The sequence below is a fragment of the Calonectris borealis genome, chromosome 1 (assembly GCF_964195595.1).
Source record: "Calonectris borealis chromosome 1, bCalBor7.hap1.2, whole genome shotgun sequence".
Lineage (NCBI taxonomy): Eukaryota > Metazoa > Chordata > Aves > Procellariiformes > Procellariidae > Calonectris > Calonectris borealis.
The window spans coordinates 82755569-82768016 of NC_134312.1; the positions used below are offsets into that span (position 1 = coordinate 82755569).

Sequence of the window (12448 nt, forward strand, 5' to 3'; positions counted from 1 at the left end):
CAGGGACTAACCAAGCTCAGTGAGTTTTCTTACTTCCTCTTCTCATATGGGGATAGACCTATCTGGCATAGTGAAGCATGGGGATCTCTAAAGTTAATGATCCATGAAAATATTTGTTCTCAATTATTCACAGCATCTGAAAATGATCTTTATTTGGGAATTCAGGGTGTAAAATTGGGTTTTTAACTTGCAAAAATTTTCAGTGGGACGGGACTCTGAAAAATGTGCTTGTACCTCCAAGCTGAAAAATTAATGGGTAGGGGTTATTTTTCCCCTGTTGAAACTTAAACTTTCCTGCTAGTAAAACTAGAAAAACTTCTGTTGAGGATTTTTTTTTTTTTTAATGTTTGCCAAGGAAGGAGAATGCGGGAAGAATTCTAGTCAGATCTATCACATACTGAGTTCCTTGGTATATTACATATTCTCTTTCCTTTTAACAATTGCCTTGGTATTGAACCTCTGAAGTTGTTATTGCCTGAAGCAAAGTTAGGGTTCAGTCCTCTGAGCTGGTGATATTTTCTGGGAGGTAAATACCCTGGCCTCATGTTGAAAATTGAGATGGTTCTCAAAAACTTTGTTTATGGCCTCCCCTGCAGAATTATACCTACACGCTCCAGCGTGGCTTTCAGAATCACTGCTATTCCAGTGCTTGGCCTTATGAGCAACCTGTCCAGCTCTCCAGTGGTTTTATGATGTGTAACGCTCTCTGTAAGGAATTAGGGGAGACCACACAATTTGCTGCCTTTGATGACCTGTGGCAGATTTGAAGTTGGTTCTCCAGTAGTGAAAACTCTATGAACAAAGGCATCCTGCAACTTTGGTTTTGAGCTTCTGATCTCATTGTCATTTGCGATGCTGAACACGCTACAACAGTGAAAGCCGTACTGTAAAAGCCTAAGACCACTACAGCTGTAATGCTCTTTGAATGGCTGGCATTTTTCAGCCCTGATTGTGTGTTAAGATCTAGCTAGATAACATATGCAGTCCAATCTCAATTCTGTTGCTGTCCATGACACGACTCATTTACTTTTATGGGAGTGGGATCCCATCCAGGGCATTATACAGCTAATGTATAATAGACTATCTCTTCAAGTAGTCTAATTATTACTCTCCCCAGTGGAGCTACATGACAATACAAAGAAGAGTTTGAGGTATATATATGCTAGTACATTTGTCTGTCTTAAGTAACAACTCACCTGTATAATTGAAGAACTTCATTATAACTATAGACTACCTGGATTTTAGTCACCATACTGCTCAAAAAGATCTATTATTTCATGTCCCTATGAAAGCTACCAGGTTTGTTCAGCAGTTCTACACATTTTTCCCTCTGTGAAAAACGGAGAATGGATTGCTGAGGAGAACAGCAGCTTCAGGCGAGTGTGTGGCTTTGATATCCATGCCAGGATATCACATCTTTCTTTACTACAATTTGCAAGCCAAGGGCTCTTTTAATGTTAAGACACCACCAGCTTTGTTTCTATTTTAAAAACTCAGACAGAGAGGAACGATGCAACAATGCAAACAGAAGATAATTGATCCATGTGAGGAGGAAGAGGCTGATCACAATAAATAGTAAATTCCAAAGAAATCATCTTTTATGTAGTATATTAACGATCAATTGAGATTGGTTCTTGGCTTCAGTAAGTTTCTGCTACAAATATTTTAGATTTTTTTCATATTTTTTCTACGACGAACTGGCAGCATTAGAAACAGTTGCAAAACAAATGTGCTTCAAAAACATAAATGAAAGTTGGCGGATAATTAGCAGTCATTCTGAAATGCTGACAGAGGGAAAATGATCATTTCACTGGCAAAACTGGCATAATACACAAAAATTGTATTTTATGGCTACTTGATGCCTGTGACGTTGACATCATCTGCAGGCTACAACACGTATTTTGGTCCATTTTTGTTTTGGCGGTGAGGAGTCAACACTGCACCCAATTAAATATGAATGTATAGATTGGGGAATATAAATATGTACACAACTCTTGACATTGATCTGATTTTTAACAACTTTACTAAATGACAGTCACTGGCTTGACAATACTGAATGAGAAATACTGATTTTACACAGATTTTACAGCAAGGTTACGGTATGCTGCCAACAAGCAGTGTCACAAACATAGTCTAAAAAAAACCCGGAGTTGCCCATAGCAGAGGCACACACCCTTTGCTCTTGTTATTGAGCGAGAAAGCTTATATACTGTAGATTTGCTGAAGTTTAATAAATAAGGTCAACTTATAATATATAAAACAATATAAACATTTATATGCTACATGCATATCATATAATTTAAAGTAATAATTTATATAGCAAAGAGATGCAGATTTATGTTCTTCCTATTTTCCTTGATAACGCGCACACGCAAGAGGTGTCTATTCTTATCCATCTCCAGCCTACCAGTTTATTGTTTTCTGAAGTCAGTGCTCTAACGTAAGTTTGGGATGTCTTGCATTGGGAGTTCCAGTGCTTGTCATCAATGCCACGACAGCCATTTTTTACAGGCTTGGCTTCTTTACACCTTGTTTCATAAAAGTATTGCTTAACTGGAGAGTTGCCTGTTTTAATTTCTCCCAGCACAGTTACCTGGTGTCCTCTAATGTCGATGGCAGACGATTTGTCCGTGACCCATAAACTTTCACTGTCACAAACGGAATATTCCCCTCGGTGGCTCTTGTGCTCTGCGTACCTTTTCCGCCGGGAGGTTCTGTTCACCACCACTGAATTTCCAATATAATCCTCCATGAGGTACAGCGGCGGCGGTTCCAGCGGTGTGTTGTCACTCAAGAGGACTCGGGGAGAGTTGTAGCGTCTCTGCTGCCTTAAGAGGTCTGTATCCATTGAGATAACTGGCTGGAAGTCTGATTTCACATTTTCATCTCCATCCATGTCTTGCTGAGTGTCTGCTTTCTGCACTGTGTTTTGATAGTTTTCCTTAATATCTACCACCTGCTTAGAAAGCTTGTTTTTCAAAATGTCTGCCTGAATAAGTTTAATAATAAGAGAATTTATTGAATCTTCTGGCAAACTCCTTTGATCCATGTTGGTAGATTGGATGCCACGAAGATAAGCGAGAAATATCACATAAAACAAGATGGACATCACCTTGTTCACCTGTAAGATCTGCAAAGAAACAGAAAGGCAACATTAAAACAATTATATAGGGAAGTTTACTAGATGCTGTAGACATGAAAATTCGGTTTTGTTTTTAACATGTCTTACATCTTCTGCACCTTATAGATACAGATAGGCCATGTGTTTCTTTTAAGATAATTTTTCATTATATTTATAATGAATGTAACTGTTTTCTGACTTTTTTTTCAGTGTTTCATCTATGTTTCATGCACTTTTCAGGATGACCTCACTTTTCCTCTTTCCATGTGTAGTGGCAGATCTGTCAGTTAGGTCCTTTCTCTAGGTAGCTACTCTTGGGATAGTATGTCCAGGTCTTGGCAGCAGAGAGAGGCCAAGTTACTTTCACAGAGTCTATTCCACAGCGTGGTTCAGTTTCAGAATTGCAAGATTATGCAGAGTAGCAGATTATTTAATGGTGTAAAATGAAGAAGCTCTGACTTTGCTAAGTGTTGCCAATTTTTGCGTGTTGACATGTCATGGATCCCTCAAATTCCTATTCATCAAATGGCTTGTGTTTAACGTCACCCTAAGAGCATCATCATATACTTGGAAGTAAATACTGTGTTTCAATAGCTCTTTCTCTCTCTTTCTCTCTCTGGTGCTGTAAGGCAAAGTATTCTTGAAGGAAAAGGGTGCAGTCAGGCAGGAAAGTGGGGTTTCTTATATTTTGAGCTTCAGAAAGCAGTAATTAGACTTCTGTAATACAAGTGAGAAGTTCAGATGGATCCAGAGACCATTTTGTACTGGTTGTTTACAGGGTTGGGGCCTGGTTTTTTTGATGTTTTTAGTGAAGTTCCTTCATTACATTTATATGAAGTGGAACAAAACTGATTGTAGTTAGAAATATTCAAGGACAGATGAAGGACCTCCCACCCACCCCGAAACTGAAGAATCCTGTTCAAAAAGATCAAAATGAACTCAAGATCAAGATTTTGAAAACTGGACATAAAAGTGTGCTGCTTCTCTGTACTGTATTTTGCCATGAAGTGCTCTATATGCATTCTTTTAGTGTCCTTATAATTCTAGCTGTTGAGCATCTTCTAGAGGCTGATTTGTCATTTCTGGCTAAATCTTTCTGTCATCCTGTTTGTGTAGTTAAGAACTGTGAGCATTCATCTAAGGAGGTGGTTTTTTTTCTTGGGAAAACCTGTATATCTTGTATTTGCACTTATATTTAAATGAAATTAATTTTCAATGTAAAATACTAAATCATGGAAGCAATCCATTACTTCAAAGCACACCCCTTTTAATGAAATTTTTGCACAAGTAGTGGATTGAAGGAGAAAATATTAAACTCATGTTAGAGTACTCTCATGTCATGTGGGAAATCTGGCTGTAGTACCGCTTCAAGTGACTCAAAACAGTCTTGAACTTGATTCTTCTGCACCGCAAACATGTCCACTATGTGTCAGACCACTAGCACCCTGGGATGAAGACACAGAGTTAGAGAACACAGAACAGATGGAGCTGGAAGGATCCTCAGGAGACCATCTAGTCCAACGCCACTGCTCAAAGTAAGGTCAGCTAGAGCAGCTTGCGCAGGGCTGTGCCCAATCAGGTTTTAAATATCTCCATGGATGGACACTCCACAACCCCTCTAGGCAAGCTGTTCCAGTGTTCGACCCTCACAGTAAAAAACAAAACAAAACAAAACAAAACAAAAAAACCCAACCCATGTTTCAGTATTTCCTATATCTCAATTTGTGCCCGTTGCCTCTTGTCCTTTCTTGGGACACCCCTGAGAAGAGTCTGGCTCCGTCTTTTTTACTCCCTCCCATCACGTATTTCTACACTTTGATAAGATCCCCCTGAGTCTTCTCTTCTCCAGGCCAAACAGCCCCAGCTCTCTCAGCCTTTCCTCCCATGTGACAGATGCCCCAGTCCCTTAATCATCTTTGTGGATTCGGTCCTGTATGTCCATGTCTCTCCTGTACTGGAGAGCCCAGAACCAGACACAGCACACCAGATGTGGCCTCACCAGTGCTGAGTTGAGGCGAAGGATCACCTCCCTCAACCTGCTGGTGACGCTCTGGGTACTCTGTGTTTTTCCCAGAAGAAATGGCAGAGAAATCAGACCTCTTAAACAGAAAATGTTCCACTTCTTCAAATCACCGTTTTCTGTTTAAGAAGGCAAACCATTTTCTATTCAAGAAGGCAAAGAAAAAAAGAAAAAAAGTTTTACTGGAGAATCCTTTATCTGCTCTAAGCAAAACTCCTTTTAGCAACAGTGAGTCCCCACTTCATAGTTTGGAACTGCAGCAAAATCAGAGCTACCCTCTGTGGATGTGTGATCTGTCCTTTTATGGACAAGAAATGTGTTTTCTCCATTCTCAGTTTGTCACAGTATGAGTTCACCTAAATCTAGACTGTTGCTTGCAGCAATGTTATGCTTTGGAAAAAAAAAATCTAAGATTTTCAGTTACCATACAATTACTGTCATACCTAAACAAATACTAACTTAATGTAGATGGATCTCAGAGCCCAGACCGTGCTGTATATAAAGACCTCTTCGTGCACAATTTGGTCTTCCCTCAGTAAATTATGTGCTTTTAAAAACAGTAAGAATATTATAAAACAGATGTCATTCAGCAGATTTCTTACAGCGTTCAGAAGGGCTAACCCGCACGCAGTATGACACACAAGTCCATAGGATGGTGAGCAAAGCTCTGACAACGCTCAGCTCAAAAGCTGAAAGCATTATTCATGCCAACATGCAGCTGCATGTAATCACTGGTCTGCTTAGTTTCAAAACTAAGTGGCACTAGCAAAATACACAAGTTGGAGCAGGTGATGAGGTGGGAAAAGTAAGACTGGAGTTCCTGCAGACTCTCTTTAATGTCATGCTGCACACAAAAAGGAAGGGCTAGGGACCTCAGAATTAAAGCAGTTCAAATGAACTATTTTTCTCATCCATGGAAGAATCCCATTAATGGAAAAAAATGTTTAAAAGTATTTTTCTGAACCTAACGTAAGACGTCTTGTGGATTTGGTGGGAAGGGTGTTAAATTACTCTGAAATTTGACTTGTAGTTTGATTTGTACTTGGCAAATTATTTGCTGCAAAAGTAAAAATGTTTCAGAACCAATCTTTACATTTTTCTGGGATGTTTTGGTGTGCAAAATTTGGAAAGAAAATGCAAACGCTTGATGAGATTACAGTTTTCAGGGAATTCCTCCAGGACAGTTCACCTAGGACGTTCATAAGTGGCGTATTCAGAAATTCCAGTCCATGACTTGAAATTGTCAGGCTGCCTGTGGCGTCCAGAACCTCAGAATACACCTAAGGCACTAAGAGAAAACTGACCCAACTTCCAGACTCCCGGGGCCCAGGCTTGTACGGACCTTAGCAGAAGCTGCTCCAGCACAAGTAACAATAGCTCCTTCTTCAGCCTTTTGGACAATGGTGCAAAAATCCCCCAAGAATTTAATCCCTCACATCAATTTTTCTGTTCTCTCATTAAAAGTTCTTAAAATTAAAATGATTAATTTCAGGTAGAAAGACAGATTTTGTTCAAGCCAAACTTTTTCTAGTTAGCTGTATATTGTGAAATATTTTTGTTGTTCTTCAAGGTTCTTCTTGAAATTTTCTGCTTGTAAATCCCTGAAAAGGTTCATTTTAACTGTCTTTGTAGACTGTTTATAGTCAAGTAAGTGTGATGAATGGTCCTAGAAATGGACACTGTTCACACTCCTACAGGAAGTACAGACTAGGTTACTATACTTGGGGCTTGGGTCCCAAGTAAGCATAGGCAAGCATTTCCATGGTGACCTCAGAATAAGAGCACAGCCCAGCAGCATGCTCCCTCGTCCAGTGTCAGCTGAAGTAATGTTATTAGATATAAATAGAGAAGACCATAATTGGTGACTGTGTCTACTTCATTTCTGCTTGATATCTATTGGGCTACAGTATTAATGCTGGTACCTGAGCTCAGTTTCTCTTTCCACGGGCTGTCAGGTCAGCTGTGACACACAGCCTAGTCAACATTAAGTTGTATGATGGCACATGACTTAAATGGGTCTTCAGTATATATTGGATATAACAACACATCCAGTATAATCTTAAATGGGTCTTCAGTATGTATTGGATATAACAACACATCCAGTATAATCATCTTACTGTGCAATACCTACTACATACCTGTCCTAGAAGCCATGTGGTTGTAGAACAGTTTAGATAGTGTGAATCCAGAAGAATTGATCCAGCACTTTCTCTGGATTCACATCAAAAGGTATCCCTTGTTGACCTATCTGTTTATGGCAAACTCATCATTTGACTGGGGACTCAGTGGCTAGACGTAATGGTAGATTACTCATCTCACTTTGTGCCTGTGCCACAAAGACCGTAGGCAGCTACCTAGTGTGGGCATTAGCAGCCTGACAAGGTCTTGCTGCTGGGATATCCATTCCATTTTCTGTCTCTCTCCTTCTCTATCACCCAAGTCCTTTTCTATTCCATATATTGGGAGTTCAGCAAGGGCTGCTGACATATTCCAGAAAGCTGTTTTTCCTGAGCCACTGAGAAGCTTTGGAACAGCTCTGCTTTTGTGCTGTGCTATTCTGTGTGCCCTTCTAGATGTTGGGATGCACCTTTGATGCTTTGAGCTCTTGCTAGAGGTAATTAAAAAGGGGGCAGAGGGTGCATGGATCTCAAATCAGCCTTTAAATGTGCTTGGAAAACACTCTACTATGTGCAATTTGGAAAAGCACCGGACATCGAGATAGGAAGACGTATTAGTCTCTTTGAGTTGGTCCCTTTGCATAGTGGTAGTGCCCCCTTATTCAGAGATACTATCCCAGCTTTCAAAAATGATTGCACACATGGCAACAGAAGCAAAGATGATCCTTAAAGGAACAAGGAGTAGAACTAAGTGACACTTAGGCATTATGAATGGTCCAGAGGGTTTGTGGGAGCACACATCACAGCATGGCAGGAAAACCAGCATATCCTGGTAATACAGAGCCAGCTGTTAATTTGCACTAAACAAGTTTGACTTAGAGATTGCTGACATTTGTGGCACAGCGGGTAAAAACAAACACCATAGAAAAGAAAAGCTCATGCATTGCAAAGTTGTTTCATCTTTCAACTGTAGCTTAGTGTTACTCTATTTTAATGGTTTGTATTCCTGCCTATCACTGCAGTGTTAGCAGGGTATTAATGCTGTCTAATCTAGGTTTCTCAGGGAAGGCCTAAATTTAGGAGAAATAAATAAGCTTACCTATTGCTTCCATCAAGAAATTAAATCCCCAATAGACTCTGGCAATTCACTTTCTGCTCTTTTCAGACTCAACACTTTACGTAGTGTTGGAAAGCTTTGTTTAGTTTTGTTTTGTTAATGGTGATGTAAAAAAAAAAACCTGTATTGCTTTATTTTGATCAGTCTCTGTACAGTCTACCCAGCTCAAGAGCAAAGTGTCATTTAATATGTTCTATGAAAATAATGAAATTCTAGTACTGTGAGATACTGCCTAAATATTTACTTTTAAGTCATTGCGAAGAGGAACTGGAATATAAGGAAAAGTGACTGGTGAATTTTACATTCGGCATTGTAATACCCGACATGATTTATGTAAGTCAGCTTGAAGTATTTGGCACTTTCTGAAAAATTTAAAAGCAGCTTTTGTTCTTCAGACCGAGCAACTAATGATCATTTGTGGTGGCTGACAGCTTATTCAGGCTTTTGCCAAAGACGACAGTGTAATTATTCTCATTGCTTGCTAAGCACTGTTTTCACAAACTCACAGAAAGCAACAAGTAGCAGAATGTCTGTTGATTCCCTCATCCTAATAACTACGTTGAGAAGACATGCAGCCCTTCTCCTCTGTGCTTAGGGGGACAGTGAAAATGTACAGAATAAGAAAAATATCACTGCATTCTGAATATTCAGAAAGATGGGAGTATGAAATAATTGCATATGAAAATTTGCACTGTATTTCAGAATAGTAATTGACTATTTGTACAACATGTGCCTGTAGAAGGATTTATTAAGGTAGATTGTTGCGGAGTGCTGAATGCCCCTAGAGATGCTATGACCCTTCTGAACATTTCCACTTCTCAAGATACAGAAATTTCAACACATACGGATTGAAGCTAAAGTTTTCACAAAAGCCAGACCCACTAAGAAGCTGAAGAATTCAGAGACAAAATCAAGTGGGACTGAGTTATGGCAGCTCTAAGCGTTAACCCTCCCATCCTCGGGGCCAACCAAACCATAAGTTAGAGTGAAGGAATTTGAAACTAATGCATTCCTCTTGCAGATGGGCTGGAGGATGCGGCTACACACCATATCTGAGGATGAGGCCAGCGAAGTTTCTTAAAACCCCGCAGCAGGTCAGTTGCTTTTAATCATGCATTACTCAAGACCATTTTCAAAAGAGAAGACACATCTGAGCACTGAGCCCCAATAGCTTCCAGTGAATGGTATATACCTAATCTCTTATGGAAATGGAGTTCAGCCTGCTGAGTCACTGACATTTCCTTTTCCTCTTTAAATGACTGGCTGAGCAAAGCACAGCAAGACAGCTGTTCATCCAAGTATGAAAAACTCATCTACACTTTGAACCAATCTACATTACTATTTATGATTATCGTTGTGACCATGACCCTACCAATCATTGAGGACAGCTTTCCCGACTGGTGACATCTTTCTGAGAGACAGTTTTGTGATAATACATCTGCTGCAAGGAGCAATCTGTTTTCTGAACGGTTAAATGCACTGTGTAGAACTGCAGCAGTCCATTCAGCTGATTGCAACGGCATGTGTGTCTACATTTGATCTTTCCACAAACATATCTTTTTGGAGATCAAAATGTGATCGCCTTACACATACCTGCCCGTTTCCAAGAGAAAGGTCAGGAGCAGTTCCTCGGTGCTTACCTCACTACTTGGAACAGCAGCTGCTTCTCACACCTTGTGCAAAGTTAATTCTGTTAGGTTTTGGCTCCGCACCTTCCTCCCCCGCCATCGACATCGTCTGGAATTCAGGGCACTCAAGACCCCCCCCTGGAGGCATTTGACACTCCCCAGCATCCTCTAGCAATCCCACCGAGGGACTCGACTATTAATAATGTCCGGTACAATATCAACCACACTAGTTACATCCCCAGGTCTATAATCAACTACAGAAGTAGGCAGGCTTTCCTCAGTCACAACCAGGTCTTTTTCTATTTTAATTCCTTTCCTCACTGATATTTTTGTGACATAATGTTTATACCTGTCTGTCTCTGCCCAGACTGCCATAGTGTAATTTTGCATTACCCAGTTGACTAATTAATCTGCATATTGAGAAGGTCAGGGCAAGAGTTTGGGAGGCTAGGATCCTGACTCCTCTGATTTGTTGGAAGAGTTTTGTCAAGTCAAAATCTCTGTTCATTACTTTCTACATCTGCAAAGTAAGGAACTCTATGGAATGGTGTTGGGGTTTTATTACCCTAGATATATACCCGGACATCCTTTGGTTTCTCCCTCAAAGAGCTGGCTGCTGTTACCCTACTAAGAGAGCACAAGTAAAGATCTCCTCTCTCCACACAAGGCACGATAGCATTGCAGTACAATGCCCTGCATGCTGCGTGGGAGATGCCTGTCTGTTTTGAGAGTAACGAGGCATCTTAACAAACATATTTCCATAAATGTTTTCAGTGTAAATCATCTTCTGGTTTTTTTTTACCATTCTCACGTCACCGGTGTTTGAGCACTCCATAAACATTCATGGTTAATACCGACAAAGTAGGAAGGGTGCCATTGTTCCCATTTTAAAGAGCAGAGACTGGAATACACAGAAGTCAGATGTTTGCAAGGTCATACAGGTATTCTGCTGCAAGTTGGGGAACAGCCCCTGAGTTTTCATGTTGCACTGCCTGGATCAGGAAAGTCCATCTGTAATGCTGTATGGAAGTTTGATTGATCAATGACAAGCATGAAATGCAAGGAAATAAAAACCATGTCGTCTGAGATGAGCAGTCAGCCGCATCTTAGTAATGACAAAGAATTAAAACCATAGTTGGGTAAACAATTTCCACAAAAGCTGAAGTATTTCTACATATTATTCACTGTGTAGCTCTGAAAACTGTCCAAAGTAACAAGAAATCTAAGGGTCATCCTTAGCTAAATCAATAAATTCCAATGACTTGACTAGACCTGTGCTAATTTTACAAAACCAAAAGATTTGCCCAGAGCTTTGCACTTGCCTTTTTTTTTTTTTTTTTTTTGAGAAGTCATTTGCAAACAGAAGAATAGAAAGCACCAGTACTAAATCATCGTAGTGGATAATTTAAGATGATAAACTGTTTGTGTGTTAGTTAATCTTTTCATTACTGTTTGTTAATAGCAGCAGGGCCAAGCAGCAAACAAATTAAATTTGCAGCTGATTTTGGAGGGGATGCAAACAGCAGTGAGCAAAGAGAAATACAATCTCTGCTGGGGAGATGGAGACATAAAATATTGGCAGAAAATTACAAAACGAAAGTCAAAATACAAATTACAAGCTAGCATGCTGGGGGAATAATGGTATTGAAAAATGATATGCAAAGGGGAAAAGAAATTTAGAAAGGAGCAATACCTGATCAGACCCAGGAATTAGCTAAAACTTGGAAAGGTACAGTATTTAATAAATGCAAATACTGAGGCATTGCATTGCAGAGCTAGGAAGGAATTGCCACTTTTTGTAGCACAGCATAAAAATCAGGAAAGCTGCTTGAAAGTTAGAAGGTATAGTCATACAAAAAGAAAATTAGCAAAGGGCAGCAAAAATTACTAGAAAGACTGTATAACAGACCTTTGAGGAAATTGCCTTGAACGTGCAAGCCTTTGCTATGAGCTGACAGAAAGGGCATGACAGCAAACCTAGTGCAGAGATCTGGAAAGTGTAAGCATTCGTGAAAGAGGGCATTCACTTTGGGGTGGGGCAAAGGAGTGCAATCAGGAAAAATGGGATTAAACTAAGGAAAGGGAAGTTAAGCTGATCATCAAAAGCAGTTTTCAAGCTCTGCAAGATGTTTGTAACAAGCCCAAAGCCACACCAAAGAGGCCTGGTTTCATATTTCATTGCAGCCCTGAAACTCCATCTAAGTCTTTTTTTAAAATGGTTTGAAGATCCATTAACATTTCAAGTCAACCTGGACCTACTTTGGCTCAACTAGGGCTGATTAATTGTTTTGTATTAAAGTCAGGCAATAGTTGCAGTTCCTCTTATTTTTGTCAGAGAGATGCTTTGAGGGCTTCAACTCTCCATAATTAAAGTTGAGAGCAGTCCTCCAGATGAAACTCCCTTCTTTCGCTCCCCACAATTCCAGGGGGTTCAAGCCTGGCTTC

At 40.0% G+C, this 12448-nt stretch overlaps 1 protein-coding gene across 1 annotated transcript; it reads right to left on the minus strand.

The window, feature by feature from the left end:
• Positions 1-2006: 2006 nt before the first annotated feature.
• Positions 2007-3109, minus strand: NTF3 (neurotrophin 3). The gene has a single exon (XM_075165940.1). The coding sequence runs from the start codon at positions 3107-3109 to the stop codon at positions 2336-2338; it is 774 nt and encodes a 257-aa protein (XP_075022041.1). The 3' UTR covers positions 2007-2335.
• Positions 3110-12448: the final 9339 nt, after the last annotated feature.

Excerpts from the sequence above, each read along its gene's own strand:
- NTF3 (XM_075165940.1), bottom strand. The coding sequence starts at position 3,109 with ATGTCCATCTTGTTTTATGTGATATTTCTCGCTTATCTTCGTGGCATC.